The sequence below is a fragment of the Hippocampus zosterae genome, chromosome 18 (genome assembly GCF_025434085.1).
Source record: "Hippocampus zosterae strain Florida chromosome 18, ASM2543408v3, whole genome shotgun sequence".
NCBI classification, from domain to species: domain Eukaryota; kingdom Metazoa; phylum Chordata; class Actinopteri; order Syngnathiformes; family Syngnathidae; genus Hippocampus; species Hippocampus zosterae.
The window spans coordinates 12,299,650-12,319,815 of record NC_067468.1 but is presented as its reverse complement, the minus strand read 5'-3'; the positions used below and the strand labels follow the sequence as shown (position 1 = coordinate 12,319,815).

Here is a 20,166-nt window from a genome sequence, read left to right as displayed (position 1 = left end):
GTCGATCATAAATACACTTAAAAATGTGGTCGCGCGCACACACACACACACTCACAATAAAAACAATGGACATGAAAGTCATTTCACTACCAAATATGATTTATTTCAAAGCAATGTTGGAAGTGATACAATAATAATAGCATTTTTTTATAAATCATTGCCATGATTTGATGCAGCCCCGAGTAGACAGTCACTACTTGTGCTGCTTCCTCCTTTTTAGGAGTGCATCCCGGAGAGCAATCTGCATTAAAAAAAACAAAACGTATTCATACGTACATGGAGGAATATACAGAACACGCTCTTGCAAATGTGGCCAACATGGTCCACTCACCTGCTTCTCTCTGAAGGAACGTTTGCCTTTGGTTCGGACGTTCTGGCTGTGTCTCATCATCATGAAATTCTTTGTGCGTCTCTTCTCTTTGTTGCTGGTGCTGGCGTGAGGATTTAACTTGGTCCTTTTCTTCACAAAGTCCTTACGGTCCGTTCGGCCCGCCTACAGGTCAAACGCAAAACATACGGTCAAGCGTTGTGTGAAGAATTAGGAATAAACGTGCTTTTCAAACCATTGCTGTTGCCAGACGGGCCTCCTTGTCAGCTTTTGGTTTCTTATGGAGCCTCTCAATATCCCTCAGGCTCAGCAGCTCCCCTCTGGAAAATCAAATGAAACAATTAGCCAGTGTTAATTTTGACAAGAAGTTTAGTTTTCATTATAGTCTTGAGACTAACATTTAAATTGTATTCATAATTTAGTCCAACAGAGCAATTTTAGTCAACTCAAGCATGGTTAAAAAATGTCTCACCTGCTGCGTTCTTCGTCATCATCGTCCGCTGCTTTCCTCTTCTTCCCTGGTGCGCCGTTGACCTCCTTAGCCATCTGGGCCAGTCTGATCTTCTTGAAGTCGTCCTGCGTGAGGAGACGGCTCACGCTTACCGCCGCCGCCTTGGCCTCCCGCTCTTCAGCTGGTAAACTCTTCAGCTTCTCCGTCTTATTCGTACAATACGACAATGTGTTAAACGAACATTTTACATTCTTTTTAAAGACCGTTCTTAAACCTACCACTTCTGTCGCGTCTTCATCGGACGAGTGGTGGACGTCCACCCACTCCCCATCCTCGTCCTCGTCGCTCACACTGACGCTCTCCCAGCCGTCTGTTTTGGCAGATGTCATTTATTCGCCTGATCAATCTATGGTCGCTGACCGATTACGGACTCGCGGTCCCCGCTCACCTTCTTCACCCTCTTTGACTTCCTCCTCCACCTCCAGCACCTCCGCTCCAGGAATGTAATCTTTAGCTCCCAGCTCGCCGTAGTCCTTCACCCTGGCCTCCGACAACGCCTCTGTGGGCCTTCCCTGTACACAAATGCTTGCTTTGATTGGGCGAAGACAGTTTTTAGCAAGTGAGTTAAAACGAAATATATGTATAAAAAAAATCATAAATGACCTGTGGGTTCACTTTTGATGATTTTTACAGTGGTATCTGCCTGCAAGCCTCTTGACAGAGGCAATTTTGTTTTCTTCCACTTAATGCAGGGGTGTCCAAACTTTTTGCCAAGGGGGCCAGATTTTATGTGGTAAAATGTCGGGGGGCCGACCTTGGCTGACATTCTTTACATTGAACAACAATATTGTTCAACAAATTTTAGTAAGCCAGTCTGTTGAAATTAAAATTAAAATGGAAATGTGAAACAATCTTAAGAATTTCTTTTGGTTCATTTGAAACAGGTATATCACATGCAACTGCTTATTCACTTGACTTTTTCTTAAACAGAAGCCTCCTGAGTGCAAATTGATTGATTTGAAACATAAAATGTATCACCATGACTTTTCAATAGTCACAAAACCTTTGACTCGAACAACAGGGAAATGAACAAGCAATACACATATCCACAACTGCAAGGATCATTTGAAAGATGACATATCAGTCAATATAAACACGGAGTGACGTCTTGTTAACTCGTGAGTGATGTCTGTAGAGTGCTACTGCCCTCTAGTGTCTAAATGCTATTACTCATTTAGTGAATGCTATTACTCATTTAGCCACTAGAGGGAAGCAGTACTCTATGAAACATACTCACCAGTCTACGAGACCTCAGTCAATGCAACACGTGTTCCATTGCGCCCAACCTGCGGGCCAGACGGCACTGATTTTATGACAGGGGCCGAGGGCCGGATGAAATTTGACCGCGGGCCGGATTTGGCCCCCGGGCCGGACTTTGGACATGCCTGACTTAATGTAACACCCACTCATGTTGTGCTCACCCTGTCCTTCTTGTGCAGCATTTGCGGGTTGAGATTCCTAAAAAGCTGGATGAGGCCTCTGGAGGACATCATCACATCTGGGAAAACAAAAACGCCGTCAATGTCTGGGACACCAACAACGATAACGGTAAAAAGTCTCACTCTTGTCTTTGTGGGTCTTGTACTGAGCCAGGTCCTGCAGCAGCTCTTCATTGATGCTGAGTGGACAACGGGCAACCACCTCTCTAATGGCGTTGATCCTGAAATGACACGATCAGCTATTAAAGTATTTTTGCTCTTTAACCCAAATAGTCAAACGTTGTCGGCCGCTCACCCCACAGTCATAACCTCGCCGGAGTTTCGATCGGTAACAAAGTTGTTGGCAATCGTGCGGATGACCGACTCGATGATCTGCGCGTGTTAGCGGGTTATGTTATTAGCATGACGGGTTGACACTTTCCAACAATTGAGTTCAGAATTGTACCTCAGGCGGGACGAGTTGGTGGGAAGACTGTGCGGCGCACAGGAGGATCTTTGTCACCTCTACGAGACGTATAAACAAACGTCGTCATTAGAAGTGATTTTTTTTAATGCTAATTTGACAAGCCATATTATATCATGCAGCGAGACAGATTATTTGGTTGGCCCAAAGATCCATCAATCTGATCCAGTTCTAGTCGTCATGGTTATGATATATTTTAAATGCAGCAAACTAACACTGTCTTATATTTAAGACATAAAATAAAATGTAAAGAACGAAAACGCTTTTATAAAGTGTAGCAGGTATTGTACCTACTGTTGTATCCGCGTTTTGGATGCGTGCCTTTTAGGAGCATAGCTTAGGTGATGCCTTCAAGGCAAATTAAAAAATACATACATGCCAAAAAAAAATGCTTTTGACCTCTTTGATGTGGCTGAAGGAATCTCTGGATGAATGGATAATAATTGAAGAGGAAGAGCTGAAAACAAAATAAAGACCTGTGAGTTTTTAATTTAATTTGGTGATTTTTCGTGAAGGTCTGTGTCAGAATGTCCTACCTCGTGGATGCCGACCAGTCTAGAAATGAGCTCCATCATCATGATCTTGACCTCGAAGCGCTCTTTGGAGTTTTCTAGCTGCTTCAGGAGCTTCTCCGAAAAGTCTAACCAAAATGTTTCCCGTTAGTGATGACAAGCCGGACGCAGAACGTTGACGAGGGAGCCTACCTTGGGGATCGTGAATGAGGTGAAGGGCGGAAAAGTTGAACACCTCGGCTTTGTTCTTCTTCTTGTGTTTCTGCATGCAAGAGCGCCAAGCAAAAAAAAAAAAAACACAAAAAAAAGCTATAGGGCAAGCATAACAAGAAATTCGAGTTGAAGCTCAAATGGGGGATTACCTTGAGGACTTTCATTGCTTTTTCCAGCTTCTTCTTGTTTTTGGAAGTTTTCCTCCCAGTGTTGAATCTTACCTTCAGGTCGCGCACTGTTGGTCCCTCTGCCTGGAAGATGACGAGAAAAAAGATGAAACACTCATACAACGTCTCACACACACACACGCACAATCAATTCAGGGATCCTGCAAATATTTGCACATTAGTTTGTTCGAATCATTGAATTTTGATTTGAAGTCTGTGCACTTTTTCCGAACGCCATTTGTAAGCATAAATACTCACTGAAATGATTGAAACGAAATATCTAGATCAATACAATCGTCAGTACTTTCCTCTGAGTCTGACTCGCTGCCCTCGTTCTCTTCATCTGCCCCCAAGAAAAACTTGAGTCCGGCCACCATGATCTGCCCGGCAACATAGAAACACGAGGCGTTGATTTACAATACATCTTCATTCATATTCCACGAGTGAATAAGAAATAAAAATCAAAGTTGGAAAAGCACACCTTTGTCACATTGGAGAAGCACGCTGTGGTGATGACATTGACCGTTTTGGTGTCGTTCCTGCAGGCACATGCGTTTGAAACATTACAATATAATGGTGCCTTGAAATTGGGAGTTTAATTAGCTCTATAACTAAGCTTGTCACTCAAAACGCTCATTTTATCTCAACGTCTCAATTTATCTGTCCCTCTTGAAATAAATTCAAATGCTATTAATCTGTCCCAGCCAAATTAAAATTGTTGGCTCATTCATATCTCAAAGTACAACTGTAGTCAATTAATTCAAGAAAAAAAACGGTACCAAATGTTCCTCTTGTACAGCTCCACCATCACATCTAAGGATATCTTGGCTGCGATGGGATTGCGGTCTCTTAGCATAGTGTACATGAAGTTCTGCAATGACTATGACACAAAAGAAAATGAGAATATAATAACCGCATTGATTTACAAAAAAAAAAAAAAAGTGTGTTAAATGGTTTAAGCGAGTCCCTTACCGAGTTCACCTTGTTGTTTTTGTGCTTGGCGTTGATGTTTTTGATGTCAGCCACAATGTGTGTGTATAACGTCTGTAAAGACAAAAGGCACATTTCAAATGAATTGTCTTTTGTGCGGCTGACTTTTTCTACCCGTCTTTTTTTTCTTTGCAAACCTTCCGTAGCAGCTTGTCGTGACATCGCAGCAGCTCAAAGAAGAGCTCGAGCAGGCCGGTGGGGTCGATCAGGTCCTTGTTTCGCAAGAGAATCAAAGCCTTGCAGAAGGTCTGAACGTAACGCCAAAGAATAGTTGCTTTACTTTTACACTGCAGTCACAGAATACTGTATAGCGACAGTGTACCCCCGCTATAACGTGGTTCATTGTTCATGCCACATTGTAACTTGTCAAGATACTGATGTTCATGTTTTTTTTAATCATATACAGGCATGCATGAAGAGGTAGCTCGTTCAGTGTCATACAGTACAGTACCATGTTATCCCATTTTAACATTTTTTTGTTCCCCCAGAGCAGAAATGCCTCTGAGTAGTGCAGTATGCACTGACCGTGCTGCTCTGTGTGTTAAATTAATAGAGACGGGTTTCTCACCATTCTTAAGTCTGCCTCCACGACTGTGTGGTGACTCAGTAACAACTCAGTCAGCTCTTGAGGAAAAGTAGACAAATGCTGCAGATAACAGTGGGCCACCTGATTTGACGAGTCAACAACCATATTAATGACAATTCACAAGACAAAGAGGATCGATTTACGTATGACGTTACCTGAGCAAGGAACATGACAAGTTCCGCCAACTCCTTGTTGGGTTTGTCGGGCTGTAGTTTAAAGATCTGCACATTGGACTGGTAGTGTCTGTACTGCTGCAAAAACTACCGACGCCACATTGACAGCCGTTCTTGTTAACAAATTGGACATTCACCAAAACAAAAACGCATGCTAGCTTTTTAGCATTGAAAGCGTGTAAACACTCACCTCTGCTACATAAGATTGGGGGTCCCGCTTGATTAGATTCTGCAGTTGCGGCAAATTGTTCGGCAACTTGTTGTTGTGTCGCCCCGACATGGTAAAGATTTACTACTTAAAATCACGCAAATACGGCTGCTCACGATGGTTTTCAGAAGGAAAGCGTGGCGACTGCGCACGCCGCCATTACTGTGTTGTCATTTGCATGGGAGTGACGACACATCCGCTAGAGTCTGCAACGTAGGCAAGAAAGTTGTTTACAACATAAACACAACATACTGATATAATGAGGGATATCAATAGAATGAAACCCACAAGATCTAATCGTGAATTTTGTATTTCGGTCATTATTATTATTATAGAGCCATGATTCCTCCAGGTGATTTTTGATATTCTACTGATGTACTTGTGGGCTGTTGTAATAACGATAGAAAAATATTTGATAGAAGCCAGATAGAAATTGTTCAACATTCATATCATGTTGAAATACGGGGCAATACTGAAGAGAGGAGTTGTATGGTTTGATTCATTTCATGACACTTGAACTGATCCAAAGATGGGAGATGGCGGCAAGGCGGTGAAACTAAGGTCTTCTCTGATTGGACCGCAAATTTTCCGCTTCAACTAGCCAATGAATGAGCAGCTGGGCGGTGAAACAAGGATCTTTTCTGATTGGACCGCAGATGTTCCGCTTCAACTAGCCAATCAATGAGCAGCAGGGCGGTTGAACCAAGATCTTCTCTGATTGGACCGCTGATTTTCCGCTTCAACTAGCCAATCAATGAGCAGCAGGAGTGTGTATAAAGAGACTGCTCCCAACTTGAGACGTTAATCTGTTTTGACTTTTGAGACTTACACAGCACATCTTGTTTTTCCGAATATGTCAGGGCGAGGAAAAACCGGCGGCAAGGCAAGAGCCAAGGCCAAGACACGTTCCTCTCGTGCTGGACTTCAGTTCCCTGTTGGCCGCGTCCACAGATTACTTCGGCGAGGTAACTATGCCCAACGTGTTGGTGCCGGTGCTCCTGTCTATTTGGCGGCTGTGCTCGAGTATTTGACCGCTGAAATTTTGGAGTTGGCTGGCAACGCTGCCCGTGACAACAAGAAGACCAGAATCATTCCTCGTCATCTGCAACTGGCCGTCCGCAACGACGAGGAGCTCAACAAACTTCTTGGCGGAGTCACCATTGCCCAGGGTGGTGTGTTGCCAAATATTCAGGCGGTCCTTCTGCCCAAGAAGGCCGAGAAACCTCCCAAGGCCAAGTAAAGCAAAGGCATAAACTGCAACCCCCAAACGGCTCTTTTAAGAGCCATTCAATCGTGTCATCAAGAGTACAATTCCGTATTTTACCCAAAGGGAAATTTTTGAATGTTACAGTATACATCGTAGCTACTCACAAAGACTGCCAGCAGTTGCAATAATCGGTATCTCTGGACATTTGGAAGTACATCACGCAGCCAGCAACTCTTGTATTGTTGTAAAGAGCTAATTAAACTAAATCGTACTGTCCACATTTCCAGCACATTGAACATTAATAGAACGAAATACAATTTAGCTATCAGGAATAAAACCGAGTGCCACATCTTGCCAATTACACGTTTCAGGCCCAGTGAAAGCATACGCATGTAATTTTATAGATACAATACATATTTATTTATATAGCGCTTTCACAACAGCTCCAGCTGTAACAAGGCGCTTTACAGAACAGTTAACATAAAATAATAATACAACACATAAGACACTTATGCATTCTTAACCACTTTTCCTGTATACACTTTGCTGTTTAAGGCAGTTATAAATGAAAGGAAGAGAGAATCTGTCCTTTTTCACCAGTGGATCAGACACCATGCTGAAAATGTGCACACGTCTGCTACATACTTCACCAAATATACTTGAAAGGCATAGTCAAAACGTTTGGTGTTGTATGCTGTCAAACAATGCGCCACAAAACATTTTCACTTTTAAGATGAGCTGTTCATCTAATAACTCGATCCAGGTTCACGTTTTGAAACGCTTCGTTTCGTGTGAACAGGGAAACTCTAAACGTATAAAATCCACCCAATAAGCCCCATGAAAAACTGGGTTTTATTTGAAATTCACACCAGGTAAAGTCAAACGCCAAATTATGGCTTTTTACGGTTTCTGTTGAAAACAGATAAAATAGTGTTTTGTCAAGGTGTGTGGGAAGGGCTGCTGAGTGACGTCACACGCGCTGAATTGTTTCAGCTGTCCTCTCTCAGGTCCGCAGGGCTGGCTTTATAACCGTCGACTGGAACGCGCCATGTTATTCCACGAGCATCTTTAACCAAATCACTATGTCTGGTCGAGGTAAGGGAGGCAAAGGTCTGGGCAAAGGAGGCGCTAAACGCCACCGCAAAGTCCTTCGGGACAACATCCAAGGCATCACTAAACCTGCAATTCGGCGTTTGGCTCGTCGCGGCGGAGTGAAACGCATTTCCGGTCTTATTTACGAAGAAACCCGGGGTGTACTTAAAGTGTTCCTGGAGAACGTCATTCGTGACGCAGTCACCTACACTGAGCACGCCAAGAGGAAGACCGTGACCGCCATGGATGTAGTGTACGCCCTGAAGAGGCAGGGACGTACTCTTTATGGCTTCGGCGGTTAACTCGTCACCCCTCTAAATTAACACAACCCAAAGGTCCTTTTAAGGGCCATACACTGCCTTCCGTAAGAGTACATGTTCCCAGGTAATCTGTGAGGTGAGCTAGTTGATGTGATGATGTTTGCGATGTATTAAATGAATTGTTGGTGCTACTGGCGTATTTCTCAATACTGACATCTGAACCATAAAACGTTATTGAAGGGACATACATTTAATATGCAGTACATAGTAATATTAAACGTAGACGCTACATTACAGATTAAGAGTCAAACCTCCAAAATCTAAATCAATCATAATGTTAAATGGGGTGCACTTTAGTACCATACCTACACGATATACATTATTGTTCAAAGTGCTTTACCCAGCCTCGGATACCTTTTGAAGGACTGCACACTTATGTACAGTAGGTGGCGGTATGCACCACTGAGGTCGTCTTCTGACGTCACAATGATCTGCTTCTCTTTGACGAAGCTAACACAGGCCCTTCACTAAATTGGTCCTGAATTAGTATTGAATGTCTCTGGAGCAGCAAAACGGGACGCCCGTCACTAAGTCGATTGAATAATATTTCATCCGCTAAATCTTCGTGCCCACTTCATCTCGTCATGGTGCACGTTGAAGAGTCACGGCCTGTTTTAGCTTTGGCTGCCTTAGCTTAGCTTACTTTACGAGCTGCTAGCAAATCGAAGCGTTTGTGAGCAACGCATCGCAAAGCGGAGATCAAATGGGCGTAAAATAGTTTTGAGTTTGGTGTGAAAATGTGGGAAAGTCGGACGGAAGAGGACGAGGAGGATTTTTGTGGAACAAAACGGGAGAGCGAGCGACAACGTCAATGGCTGGATGGAACTTTCAAGAAGCCTCGAGTTGGGTTACACACCGCAGGTTTGTTCACGTCTCACCCTTGTTTAGGACATACATTCCAAGTTTCAAAACCACTCCTGCGTTTACTTACAGGCACTGTGTGACGTTATATTTAATATCACATGACACTTAATAGTGTGTACAATGTGTCTGGTCGTATTTTGGATTCGGGGGGGTGTAGCCCGGATTTCAGAATATCTGAAAAGGTTATGGACAAGATAGTTTCACACAGTTTAAATGACATGTTTTGAAAATATGAGTTGAAGATATTTAACTGTTCCGTGCTTGTTTAGCTTGGGGGTAAGATATGTAAAATGCAATTCTGAAGCACCGGAATTAAGTGTTTGGGTGAGCGAGTACACTTTTAATCGAAGTCTGAGTGAAATCCCGTTGAAGCAGTTCCAATTTGAAGGCAAAATAGCAGACAAACTGATAAGTGTCTGGAGAGAAAGTTATTCACCTTAATGCTACATGCACAGCTACATATGTCAGCCGGGGGACTGTAAAAGTATATAAATGAAGTCTACTGATTTTTTTGCAATTCGAGTTACGTCATTTATATTTTTACAACAAATACCTCAGTTTGGAATTTGATTCTTGAGATCTGCACAATGAATGTTCCCAAAATTACATTACTTTAATTTTTTAGTTCCCTTTTTGACTGAAATTTAGTTTGAATATGCAGTCTTAAAATATGAACCAAAATCAAAACGCCTATCTACACAAATATGCCAAATGAAAACATACTGCAAAGGAATAGGACAAAGTCAAACTTATTTAGATCTTACCTCTTAACTTATCAATGATATCAAATGATTAATCAAAAATGACATTTATGTTCATGTTTTGTGCTCTTTATTATTGTACATTTCATGTGATAAATCGGGTCCATGGTACATGTTGATTGTGGACCAAGGTGGTTACAAATGAGTGGAGATGATTTGGCTGATGTGCATTTGTCTTACTGTGTCTTGCAGACATCACCGGCGATCTTAATCCATTTTCATCAGACATTCACTCGAAATCCCTTCACATCAAAGAGGAAGTGGGGGATAAAGAGTCCCTCAAAATCAAAGAGGAGGAGGAAGAAGAGTTCCTGCACATAAAAGAGGAAGTGGAGGATAAAGACCGCCCCCTAATTAAAGATGATGAAGAAGAGTTCCTGCTCATTAAAGAGGAAGAGCAGGAGGATATCATCAAGGTCCGATTGACTGGTGTCACTTGGAAGACTGAAGATGAAGGGCTCAGTGATGAAGATCTAAGAGAGGAAAGCAGAGTTGTGGAACCACCAAGCAGCATCTTACGTCAACCCACGACAACAGAGAGTGATCGAGACCACTGTGGAAGATCACCAGAAGACGAACTCTTGGCTCCACTATCGGAGAGTGACGACGCAATGTCACACTCTCGTGATGAAGATGATGATGACGACGACGACGAACGCTTTGTGAAAAACGTAGGTTATGAGTGCCATTTGAAAAGTCATGTGACGAGCCACACTGGTGAGAAACCTTTTGTCTGCCCAGTTTGTGGCCAAACATTCTCTCGTAAACACTCTCTAACGACACACTCAAGAAAACACACTGGAGAGAAACCTTTTGCCTGTTCAGTTTGTGGTCAGACATTCTCACGCAGACATGTTTTGACAGTACACAAAAGAACACACACTGGAGAGAAACCCTTCGCTTGTGCAGTTTGTGGTCAAACATTCTCTGTGAATGGGAGCTTGAGAAGACACATGAGAACACACACTGTGGATAATCCCTTTGTCTGCTCAGTTTGTGGTCAAGGATTCCCGGAAAAGGACCAATTAAATATGCACACAAGAACCCATACTGGTGAAAAATGTTTAAGCTGCTCAGCTTGTGGTCAAACGTTCACCCAGAGAGGAGCCTTATTATGTCACATAAGAACACACACTGGTGAGAAACCTTTTGCCTGTTCAGTTTGTGGCCAAAAATTCTCTCATAGGCGAAACCTAAAAAGCCATACAAGGACACACACAGGCGAGAAACCGTTTGCCTGCTCAGTTTGTGGGCAAACGTTCTCTCGTAAACAAGCTCTGACAACACACTCGAGAAAGCACACTGGAGAGAAACCGTTTGCCTGTTCCGTTTGCAATCAAAGATTCTCCCGTAGGCATGTTTTGATTGCTCACAAAAGAACACACAGTGGAGAGAAACCTTTTCCATGCTCAGTATGTGGTCAAAGATTCTCCAAAAAGGGATCCATTAAAAGTCATATGAGAACACACACTGGTGAAAAACCATTTGCCTGCTCAGTCTGTGCTCAAAGATTCTCTCTCAAGGGAAACTTAACAAGCCACATGAGAACACACACGGGCGAGAAACCTTTTTCCTGCTCAGTCTGTGGTCAGAGATTCTCTCAGAAGGGAACTTTAATATGTCACACGAGAACACACACTGGAGAAAAACCCCATGCCTGCTCAGACTGCGGTCAAAGATTCTATCAGAAGGGTAACTTTAAGAGACACAAGTGTGCTGGTGATAAAAGAAGTGATATGTAAAACTGTCCTGATATTCAGGTTGTTGATTTGATCGCAGCTGGACTTGTGGTTCTTTCCGACTTTTCAACCATCATCCAAGCTGGCTTCACCAATTAAGGGGTTTGATGGGGCAGCTCAAACTTTGGGCTCAAGCCATCCAGTGTCACCTGTCTGACTGCAGGAGTGAAAAAAAGTTACAATTTTGTATTCTACCTAGCTTGTATTTTATCTACGGTCTTATATTGAGTGTACATTTTAAAAGTTTCCATGGGCATGTGTTGTGAATGAGCACTTGTGTTCAAACCTATCAAGGAATGCATCTGCCTTGCCCACTGTTTTTGTGTGTACAAAGACAAAGAACTAAAGGATTAATTGAAATTGTGTAACCAACCCTATAACATGGTTTATTTGCACTGTATGTATAAGATACCTTATAACTGGAATATAAATAAAGGTCTGAATGTGCAACTGACTGTCCACACTCAGGCATCTCAGCACTTGTGCCACATAACTTCTCTCGACAATACTGAATGGCTTGCAATTCTCAAGAATGTTGAGCAGTGCCTACTCAGGCAATGCCTTCCTAGAAGCTTGCTTGTTAAACATGAAGTTATGGTATCAGACACTTCAGTTTGGTTCTTTGAATGTACAAGAATTATCTGCCGGAAGACAAATCATGTAACGCAGTCCGGATGTGATTCTTAGTTGCATGTGTGATGGCCCTTAAAAGAGCCGTTGGGGTTGTGTCAAGAAAGCTTAAGCCCTCTCGCCACGGATGCGTCGAGCCAGCTGAATGTCTTTGGGCATGATGGTAACCCTCTTGGCGTGGATAGCGCACAGATTGGTGTCCTCGAACAGACCGACGAGGTAAGCCTCGCTAGCCTCCTGCAACGCCATGACGGCTGAGCTCTGGAAGCGTAGATCGGTCTTGAAGTCCTGTGCGATCTCCCTAACCAGACGCTGGAAAGGCAACTTGCGGATAAGCAGCTCGGTGGACTTCTGATAACGACGAATCTCGCGAAGCGCCACAGTACCGGGCCTGTAACGATGAGGTTTCTTCACACCGCCGGTGGCCGGGGCGCTCTTGCGGGCAGCTTTGGTAGCCAGTTGCTTCCTCGGTGCTTTACCACCGGTGGATTTACGAGCTGTTTGCTTCGTTCTTGCCATAGTCCTCGAGGGCTAGCTTGCACCAAGTGAGAATGCCGAAAGGTCCACGAGCTCCAGGTTTTATCCAGGGGAGGCAACTTTGATTGGTGCGGTTTGGAAGAGCGCGCGCCAAATCAGCCTGAACATTGGACGGACACAAATTTAAATTGAACCAATGGGCACTCAGTACAACTGACCAACGGCTCGCGAAACAGAATGAAGGAAAATGCGTTTGGCGTCTTCATTTGTGAGTTGATTTGAAATGTTTCATCTTCATTAACTGAACGTTTTGGAAATGTGTGAAGTGAGAAAGCAATAATTATTATACACGCATTACTCATATTATTTGGGGTTGATTCTGTTTTGTGTTCAAGGAGGTGTTGTCGAAAAAACGAATACATATATCAGTCATTCTATAAGGAACGGAATCAGTACAGAATTGTACCAAAATAAACTTTATTAAACAACAACAAAAACATTCACCTGAAGGCGTTGCTTTAAAAAGAAATATATCTGCATCATTTATTAAAAACAAATGTGACCTCATGACTGCAGACCAGACAATCAAATGTACACCCCAAAAGCACTGAGGAGCAAAAATGGTTGATAGAAATGACTTATTCGTCAACTCAATCGACCAATGACTTCTTAAACGTTAATGTTAATTTTGCTGAATGATTTTTAGTATCCAGTAATGTATTATATAGGACGTTTTGTCCCAACTCCATACTATCCGAAATCTGATATATACAATAAGACAGATTACTGTAGAACGAAATAAACTTCTTTCAAAACTAAAGGACACAAAAATGTTTTGAGACAAAACAATCAACCCTGCACAGTTATCATTGAACTATATGGGGTATTGATAAATGGAAGACTCTTTAAAGGTGTGGTGGCTCTTAAAAGAGCCTTTTGTATTAAAAGGTATGCTGAATTACTTCTTCGATGCAGCCTTCTTGACGGTTTTGGGCTTGGCGGCCTTTTTGGAGGGGGCCTTCTTTGCGGCAGCAGTTTTCTTAGCCGCAGGAGCTTTTTTGGGTGTCGCCGCCTTCTTGGTGCTCTTGGCGGGTTTCTTCGTTTTCTTGGGCGACGCAGCCTTCTTGGTGACCTTCTTGGCGGCGGTTTTCGCTGGAGTCGTTTTGGGCTTTTTGCTCGGTGCGGCCTTCTTGACGGCAGCTTTCTTAGCCTTGGCCGGGGATTTCTTAACCTTTGCGGGCGCCTTGACTGCCTTCGTTTCGGTCTTCTTGTTCATCTTGAACGAGCCGGAGGCACCGGTGCCCTTAGTCTGAACTATTGCTCCCTTCGCCACCATGTTCTTGATGGAGGTTTTGAGGCGAGCTTTGTTCTTCTCTACATCGTAGCCTTTGCTAGCCACATACTTCTTGAGCGCGGACAGGGAGACGCCATTGCGCTCCTTCGACGCCGTGACGGCCTGTAGGATGAGCTCGCTGGCGCTAGGGCCGGACGATTTGGGCTTGGACGCTGCCTTCTTCTTAGCGTTGCTTTTCGCCGGGGCTGCTGGAGCTGGAGCGACTTCCGCCATCGTATTAGCTGCCTGCTGTCCAACAAAAAAATGTTTACGTTCGGCCACCGCGAGAGACACTACTTAAGTACCACATGAGAACCGTAGAGAGTCAAGCTATGGGAACAAACGCGGTCAAAGCGCGTCGACTTGTGTTTTCTGTTCATACCTTGAACAGTGAAAAATCACCCTAGATATTATTCGAAACAGTCAAAATGATTCGAAATGATAAAAATCAAATATTTCCCCACATCGAAATGGTTTCCAGTTCTCTGACTTGCTTTAGTTTTTTTGTAGAGCCTCCAAACGGCACCTCTTCACTGGCGTGAACGATGGTCGGAGGTCTTTCCTCACTTGATAAACCGCTAAAAGATTGAAAATTGCTCAAAGGGCACTAAAAATGTTTTACGGATGACAAGGCATGCTTGTCCAGAAATCTAAAGGGGAAACAGACATAAGTTTATGATTATTTTAGAGAAAGACAGGGTTTTTTTTTTGGTGGCACCAAACACACTGAAGTTTCTCAGGTACTGCTTAAATATCATTTTGTATGAAAAAAATGGAAGCTTATTCAGTTTTAATCATTCATATATTTAAATGCTAACGAGTAAAAAAACATGCACGTTTCTAAATTGTAAAATACAACTGGTGCAATGAAGCCATCATGCACTAGTACATATATCTAGATGTTTTGTAAATTATTGATTTGCAAATTATTGATTTTGTGATCTGATATGACTATATGTTAACCCAGATGTCTCCATTATCATGCATTTTGTGAATAAAATACAGTTTTGTTTTCCCTTGATGAATTTGCGACATTTAATTCCATTCTATTATCTTATATCATTATTGTACAGAGAGATGGGGAATTTGGTCAAAATTATTGGTCCAATTATCTTAATGTAACAATACCCCACAGTGGTTCAAACACACTGGTTTAATACATTAAAATGGCACATGTAATGATATATGAAAAATGACTTTAAATAAATGAATATGTCCTGGGTGGTCAATTCGTTGTCAATCTTTTTACCCGCCATGATTCATTAGTTTGCTTTTCTAAATGAATATTTAGAATCTTAATTGTTTAATGGTATCATGCTCATTCCCTTTCATCTTTCTCCAGTTTTTATTTGGCATACTCACACACATTGCTTCATTCTTTATGATGTGGAAATACATAGGAATAAGAGACTTTATTCTTGGAAGATTTTTATTAGATTACAGAGGAGACAGTTAGAAATGTAATAGTGTAATAACAGTATATAATCTTATATGGAGATTTGAATACCATAACTGAATTAGAATGACGGATGAGTTAATTTTGTAAAATTAATTGCAACGGAGCTCCATCGAAAGGGCCGATTCTCCTGTTGAATTTGGCCGTTTGGTGTATCATGTAATGACCTAACAAAAAAATCAGTTTACATAATTTAAACAGATTGTGTTCACATGCTGGAGATTTAATTTGCCTAATTTGTTGTTGGCTGCATGTAGTTATAATTTTTGTGATGCGTTTTCATTGGCAGAGCAGTTACAAGACATAAATCATTATTCTTCTTCCACCTTCGGAAAAATATTTGAATGGAACTTTGAGCTCTTTCGGGTTAGTGTGTGGCCCTTAAAAGGACCTTTGTGTTGCCTAGGAGCCGGATGGAGAGCTCAGCCGCCGAAGCCGTAGAGAGTGCGTCCCTGTCGCTTGAGAGCATACACGACATCCATAGCGGTCACCGTCTTCCTCTTAGCATGTTCCGTGTAGGTTACGGCGTCCCGGATGACGTTTTCAAGGAAGACCTTGAGAACACCGCGAGTCTCCTCGTAGATGAGACCGGAGATGCGCTTAACTCCACCACGTCGAGCCAGACGGCGGATGGCTGGCTTGGTGATGCCCTGGATGTTGTCCCGAAGAACCTTACGGTGACGCTTGGCACCCCCTTTACCCAAACCTTTGCCTCCCTTGCCTCTTCCGGACATTGTATCAAGTCAGCGATAACGCAATTTACCTTCAACCCAGTGAGGCGACTCCTATTATGAAACAGCACTGCGGACCTGAGAGAGGACAGCTGACCCAGTTGTGTACCAGAAACGTCACTCAGCAGCCCTTCTCCCATGACCCGTATAAACACATTTACCTTTATTTGTCGTGTCAGGAACAAATTGTGCTGAACGTGTTCCTTTGGGTGATGTGAATTTATACGTTGGCAATTTCCCTTGTTCACATTAAAGGGCGCTTTCATACTGTCTTGAAATACGAGTAATTAGATCGACAGCTTATGTTAGTAAGGCATTGGACACATTTGGTATCTCTAAGGTTCAACTATCATTTTTACAAGCGATTGTTGAAATGATTTTTAAAAAATTAATTTATCACAACTGTGTTCTACGTATGATACTGAATCTGTATTTAGCGTCAACGCCTGCCATCAGGGATGGCAAGCGGTTTTATCATAAGTGGGCCATACTAGTTGCGATTTCTCGAAAGACCTACCGAAACTAAAGTAAAGTCACCAACTCATTTCTTACTGTACTTTACCGTGAATGTATAGATTTGGGGCAAATTTAAATTTGGGATTGATCAAACCCTATTTTATTAGTATTTAACGACGAAGACATTTCGTTTAGATACACAGGATGGTACTCTTCATGAAATTGGTAGGTGGCTCTGAAAAGAGCCGTTTAGGTGGTTGGAGTAGACCCCTGCCATTTACTTCGACTTGGCTGGCTTCTCGGTCTTCTTGGGCAGGAGTACGGCCTGGATGTTGGGCAACACACCGCCCTGGGCGATGGTCACTCCGCCCAATAGTTTGTTGAGCTCCTCGTCGTTGCGAACGGCCAGTTGCAAATGACGAGGGATAATCCTGGTCTTCTTGTTGTCGCGAGCCGCATTCCCAGCCAACTCCAGAATCTCGGCGGTCAGATACTCAAGTACGGCCGCCAGATATACAGGAGCACCCGCACCAATGCGCTCCCCATAATTTCCTTTACGGAGAAGCCTATGCACACGGCCGACTGGAAACTGAAGACCAGCTCGGGATGAGCGTGTCTTGGCCTTAGCTCTAGTTTTGCCACCGGTTTTCCCACGTCCAGACATGACGGAAAATTTCTATAACTGTCCTACGGTTGTGTAATACACAGGGTTCTTCCGACTCAAGAGTAGCCATTATATGGAAGCCGTTGCAGGTCAGTCATTGGTTAGCTGAAGCGGAGATTTAGCCATCCAATCATCAGCGAGATGTAGGTCTACTGTGAGCGGTTTGCTCTTTTGCAAAGCCCTCGCTTTCACCAAGAGAACCTTTTACAAGTCAGTGACAATGTCTTTGAAAAAAGGTAAAATGTCATCATCATAAAACGTAATTTGGGAATGCTTCACATACCAACAAAGGATCTGCCCACGTGATCAGTAACCGTTATTTTAACTGACCAATAAAACCTCCCGGTTAGCGAGCCAGATTCCAGCCAATCAGAGAGTGGCGTTTGCCCAGCGTGATTTGCAAGACGGCGTCTATAAAAGACCCGTTCTTGCTGTGCATCCTCACTCTCGAATCATCATGCCTGAACCAGCCAAATCCGCACCGAAGAAGGGATCCAAGAAAGCCGTCACCAAGGTTGCCGGTAAGCCCGGACGTAGGAGGAAGAAGGGGAGGAAGGAAAGCTATGCTATCTACGTCTACAAGGTGCTCAAGCAGGTTCATCCCGATACTGGGATTTCTTCCAAGGCGATGAGCATCATGAACTCCTTCGTGAACGACATCTTTGAGCGGATTGCATCCGAGGCATCTCGTCTGGCGCACTACAACAAGCGCTCGACCATCTCGTCCAGGGAGATCCAGACCGCTGTACGCCTCTTGCTGCCTGGCGAACTGGCCAAGCATGCCGTGTCTGAGGGGACCAAAGCTGTCACCAAATATACCAGCTCAAAGTAAATTGACTAGATCATCACCACAAAGGCTCTTTTAAGAGCCACACACCTTTTCTTAAGGGCACCCTTTCCTTTATGTTACTCTTATGAAAGTCCACGCATGTTAACGACGCTTGTGGCTAGTGGAATGAATTAGTATTTGCTTCAAGACACTGCTAAACCCAAAGTAATTATGGCCAATCTCGTCATTAACTGATTAAAGAACTGGATTTATCCTTATATTTCACTGAGTTAATCTCATATTAAGAACATTGAAAGAATAGAAATGTTTATTTTCAGACTGGTGCAGTTTCGCATGTATTTTCAAAGCCGCGTATGTGACACCCAATTTGCCATGAAATTAGACTGAAAATCCAGCCTATGCCCTTTGAAAAGTAGTTGTAACTATTGTGCACGATGATGCAGTGTTTCAACGTGCAAGGAAGAAGACGAAAATGTGTTCTGATAATTGAAGTCCTGGAAATCATTTTCCAGCCAATTCGATAGTGACCGTTATAAATGAACGGATTGCTTTATTCTTTCCTGTAAATTTCCCCAGTGTGGGACGAATAAAGGATATCTTATCTTTCCGTGGGTGTCTTGAAAGGCGCTTATAAATGTATTATTAATATACGCGCTAATTGAGAGATGCGCATAAAGTAGCTTTTACGAATACAGAAATGTCTCATTTGGTTGGAAATGTGGTGGCTCTAAAGAGCCTCTGCGTCAATGCTTCAACCCTCTCCACGGATACGACGGGCCAGCTGGATGTCTTTCGGTATGATAGTGACCATTTTGGCATGAATAGCGCACAGGTTGAACGAATGACGCCGCAGACTTACACCAGCCAATCCTGATTGGTGTGCGGTTCGTATTGGAGGTCAGCGACCCGCTCCACGCCCCCCTTAGAAGAGAGACTTCCTGCCACACGGATCGCTGCCAATGAGGAGGGGGCTTCTGTTCAAATTGAACCGCCAAAATACAAAGTCCCTCCGCGCGCTAAAAGCCTCTTTCCTGGTTGGTCGAACTGAAACGCCCCGGGTATTCTGCGGCTATTAAAGCCGGACTTCTACCACCGAGGGCTACATTTTCTTTCATTTGCAGAGAAGGACAGAATGAGCGGAAGAGGGAAAACCGGAGGCAAGGCCAGAGCAAAGGCTAAGACCCGTTCCTCTCGTGCCGGTCTGCAATTTCCAGTCGGTCGTGTGCACAGACTGCTGCGTAAAGGTAATTATGCTCAGCGCGTAGGTGCCGGTGCTCCCGTGTATTTGGCGGCCGTGCTCGAATACTTGACCGCTGAAATCTTGGAGTTGGCCGGCAACGCTGCCCGTGACAACAAGAAGACCAGGATCATCCCTCGTCATCTGCAGCTGGCCGTCCGCAACGACGAGGAGCTCAACAAGCTTCTTGGCGGAGTCACCATTGCCCAGGGCGGCGTGTTGCCTAACATCCAGGCCGTTCTTCTGCCTAAGAAGACCGAGAAGGCTGCCAAGTCGAAGTAGAAACGCACTTCCCAACCCCAAAAACGGCTCTTTTAAGAGCCACACACTTTATCTCTGGAGAGCATTACTCCCTTGAACAATTAAATGTGTACCAGGAGTCCAGGACATACATACGTGGTCGTTAAAACGCACTGCATGTTGTCATTATCAATATCCAATACATCCTATCCATCTAGAGGACATGGAGAAATAGATGAACATAGAGAACTACTCAAAGCTGCATCTGCTAAAGAAAAATAAATACAATACGATACAATACATGCTGATTTATATAGCGCTTTCACATCAGCGGCAGCTGTAACAAAACCATTTCCGAAACAGTTAAAGTAAAATAAACGCAACACATAACATAAAACACGCAGTCATGCGGTTCTAACCACTTTTCTATAAGAAGGCAAATAAATTTGTGGGAAGAAATTTCACATGTGCTGTATTACAGCACATTTGACAATAAATAAGATAATAGTAAGATATCCTCTATTTGTCCCACACTGGGGAAATTTACTGCCTCCAGCAGCAAGAATGTAGATAGAAAGA

At 43.4% G+C, this 20,166-nt stretch overlaps 10 protein-coding genes across 10 annotated transcripts; 5 read left to right on the top strand and 5 right to left on the bottom strand.

Annotated features, from left to right (window-relative positions):
• Positions 1-80: 80 nt before the first annotated feature.
• On the bottom strand, positions 81-5,784 carry sdad1 (SDA1 domain containing 1). Its single transcript, XM_052051545.1, has 22 exons — positions 5,573-5,784; positions 5,365-5,469; positions 5,192-5,290; positions 4,761-4,871; positions 4,606-4,677; positions 4,413-4,513; positions 4,115-4,172; positions 3,938-4,013; positions 3,616-3,713; positions 3,446-3,515; positions 3,278-3,381; positions 3,141-3,198; positions 2,724-2,782; positions 2,574-2,650; positions 2,402-2,499; positions 2,261-2,337; positions 1,228-1,351; positions 1,058-1,149; positions 801-985; positions 564-648; positions 332-493; positions 81-241 (listed from the first exon to the last, which is right to left on the bottom strand). Exons 1-22 carry the CDS (start codon positions 5,660-5,662, stop codon positions 194-196), a joined length of 2,049 nt encoding a protein of 682 aa, XP_051907505.1. The 5' UTR covers positions 5,663-5,784; the 3' UTR covers positions 81-193.
• A 604-nt stretch (positions 5,785-6,388) lies between these two features.
• On the top strand, positions 6,389-7,077 carry LOC127591508 (histone H2A-like). Its single transcript, XM_052051749.1, has one exon. The coding sequence runs from the start codon at positions 6,444-6,446 to the stop codon at positions 6,828-6,830; it is 387 nt and encodes a 128-aa protein (XP_051907709.1). The 5' UTR covers positions 6,389-6,443; the 3' UTR covers positions 6,831-7,077.
• A 317-nt stretch (positions 7,078-7,394) lies between these two features.
• On the top strand, positions 7,395-8,510 carry LOC127591520 (histone H4). Its single transcript, XM_052051761.1, has one exon. It carries the CDS (start codon positions 7,880-7,882, stop codon positions 8,189-8,191), a length of 312 nt encoding a protein of 103 aa, XP_051907721.1. The 5' UTR covers positions 7,395-7,879; the 3' UTR covers positions 8,192-8,510.
• Positions 8,511-8,625: 115 nt separating this feature from the next.
• LOC127591417 (gastrula zinc finger protein XlCGF57.1-like) lies at positions 8,626-13,881 on the top strand. The gene is made up of 2 exons (XM_052051569.1): positions 8,626-9,070; positions 10,027-13,881. Exons 1-2 carry the CDS (start codon positions 8,947-8,949, stop codon positions 11,574-11,576), a joined length of 1,674 nt encoding a protein of 557 aa, XP_051907529.1. The 5' UTR covers positions 8,626-8,946; the 3' UTR covers positions 11,577-13,881.
• LOC127591506 (histone H3) lies at positions 12,312-12,722 on the bottom strand. The gene has a single exon (XM_052051747.1). The coding sequence runs from the start codon at positions 12,720-12,722 to the stop codon at positions 12,312-12,314; it is 411 nt and encodes a 136-aa protein (XP_051907707.1).
• LOC127591492 (histone H1-like) lies at positions 13,141-14,313 on the bottom strand. Its single transcript, XM_052051720.1, has one exon. It carries the CDS (start codon positions 14,245-14,247, stop codon positions 13,639-13,641), a length of 609 nt encoding a protein of 202 aa, XP_051907680.1. The 5' UTR covers positions 14,248-14,313; the 3' UTR covers positions 13,141-13,638.
• A 1,529-nt stretch (positions 14,314-15,842) lies between these two features.
• On the bottom strand, positions 15,843-16,657 carry LOC127591521 (histone H4). Its single transcript, XM_052051762.1, has one exon. It carries the CDS (start codon positions 16,201-16,203, stop codon positions 15,892-15,894), a length of 312 nt encoding a protein of 103 aa, XP_051907722.1. The 5' UTR covers positions 16,204-16,657; the 3' UTR covers positions 15,843-15,891.
• Positions 16,658-16,787: 130 nt separating this feature from the next.
• Positions 16,788-17,463, bottom strand: LOC127591507 (histone H2A-like). The gene has a single exon (XM_052051748.1). The coding sequence runs from the start codon at positions 17,318-17,320 to the stop codon at positions 16,934-16,936; it is 387 nt and encodes a 128-aa protein (XP_051907708.1). The 5' UTR covers positions 17,321-17,463; the 3' UTR covers positions 16,788-16,933.
• A 178-nt stretch (positions 17,464-17,641) lies between these two features.
• Positions 17,642-18,677, top strand: LOC127591514 (histone H2B-like). The gene has a single exon (XM_052051754.1). It carries the CDS (start codon positions 17,778-17,780, stop codon positions 18,150-18,152), a length of 375 nt encoding a protein of 124 aa, XP_051907714.1. The 5' UTR covers positions 17,642-17,777; the 3' UTR covers positions 18,153-18,677.
• Positions 18,678-19,082: 405 nt separating this feature from the next.
• On the top strand, positions 19,083-19,638 carry LOC127591509 (histone H2A). Its single transcript, XM_052051750.1, has one exon. The coding sequence runs from the start codon at positions 19,243-19,245 to the stop codon at positions 19,627-19,629; it is 387 nt and encodes a 128-aa protein (XP_051907710.1). The 5' UTR covers positions 19,083-19,242; the 3' UTR covers positions 19,630-19,638.
• The last annotated feature ends 528 nt before the right edge of the window (positions 19,639-20,166 follow it).

Coding starts and splice junctions, on each gene's coding strand:
- sdad1 (XM_052051545.1), bottom strand. CDS start 5,662: ATGTCGGGGCGACACAACAACAAGTTGCCGAACAATTTGCCGCAACTG. Junction 4,173..4,412: donor CTGTACAAGAGGAACATTTG/GTACCGTTTTTT, acceptor ATGTGCCTGCAG/GAACGACACCAAAACGGTCA. Junction 4,014..4,114: donor GCTTCTCCAATGTGACAAAG/GTGTGCTTTTCC, acceptor GTTGCCGGGCAG/ATCATGGTGGCCGGACTCAA.
- LOC127591508 (XM_052051749.1), top strand. CDS start 6,444: ATGTCAGGGCGAGGAAAAACCGGCGGCAAGGCAAGAGCCAAGGCCAAG.
- LOC127591520 (XM_052051761.1), top strand. CDS start 7,880: ATGTCTGGTCGAGGTAAGGGAGGCAAAGGTCTGGGCAAAGGAGGCGCT.
- LOC127591417 (XM_052051569.1), top strand. CDS start 8,947: ATGTGGGAAAGTCGGACGGAAGAGGACGAGGAGGATTTTTGTGGAACA. Junction 9,071..10,026: donor AGTTGGGTTACACACCGCAG/GTTTGTTCACGT, acceptor TGTGTCTTGCAG/ACATCACCGGCGATCTTAAT.
- LOC127591506 (XM_052051747.1), bottom strand. CDS start 12,722: ATGGCAAGAACGAAGCAAACAGCTCGTAAATCCACCGGTGGTAAAGCA.
- LOC127591492 (XM_052051720.1), bottom strand. CDS start 14,247: ATGGCGGAAGTCGCTCCAGCTCCAGCAGCCCCGGCGAAAAGCAACGCT.
- LOC127591521 (XM_052051762.1), bottom strand. CDS start 16,203: ATGTCCGGAAGAGGCAAGGGAGGCAAAGGTTTGGGTAAAGGGGGTGCC.
- LOC127591507 (XM_052051748.1), bottom strand. CDS start 17,320: ATGTCTGGACGTGGGAAAACCGGTGGCAAAACTAGAGCTAAGGCCAAG.
- LOC127591514 (XM_052051754.1), top strand. CDS start 17,778: ATGCCTGAACCAGCCAAATCCGCACCGAAGAAGGGATCCAAGAAAGCC.
- LOC127591509 (XM_052051750.1), top strand. CDS start 19,243: ATGAGCGGAAGAGGGAAAACCGGAGGCAAGGCCAGAGCAAAGGCTAAG.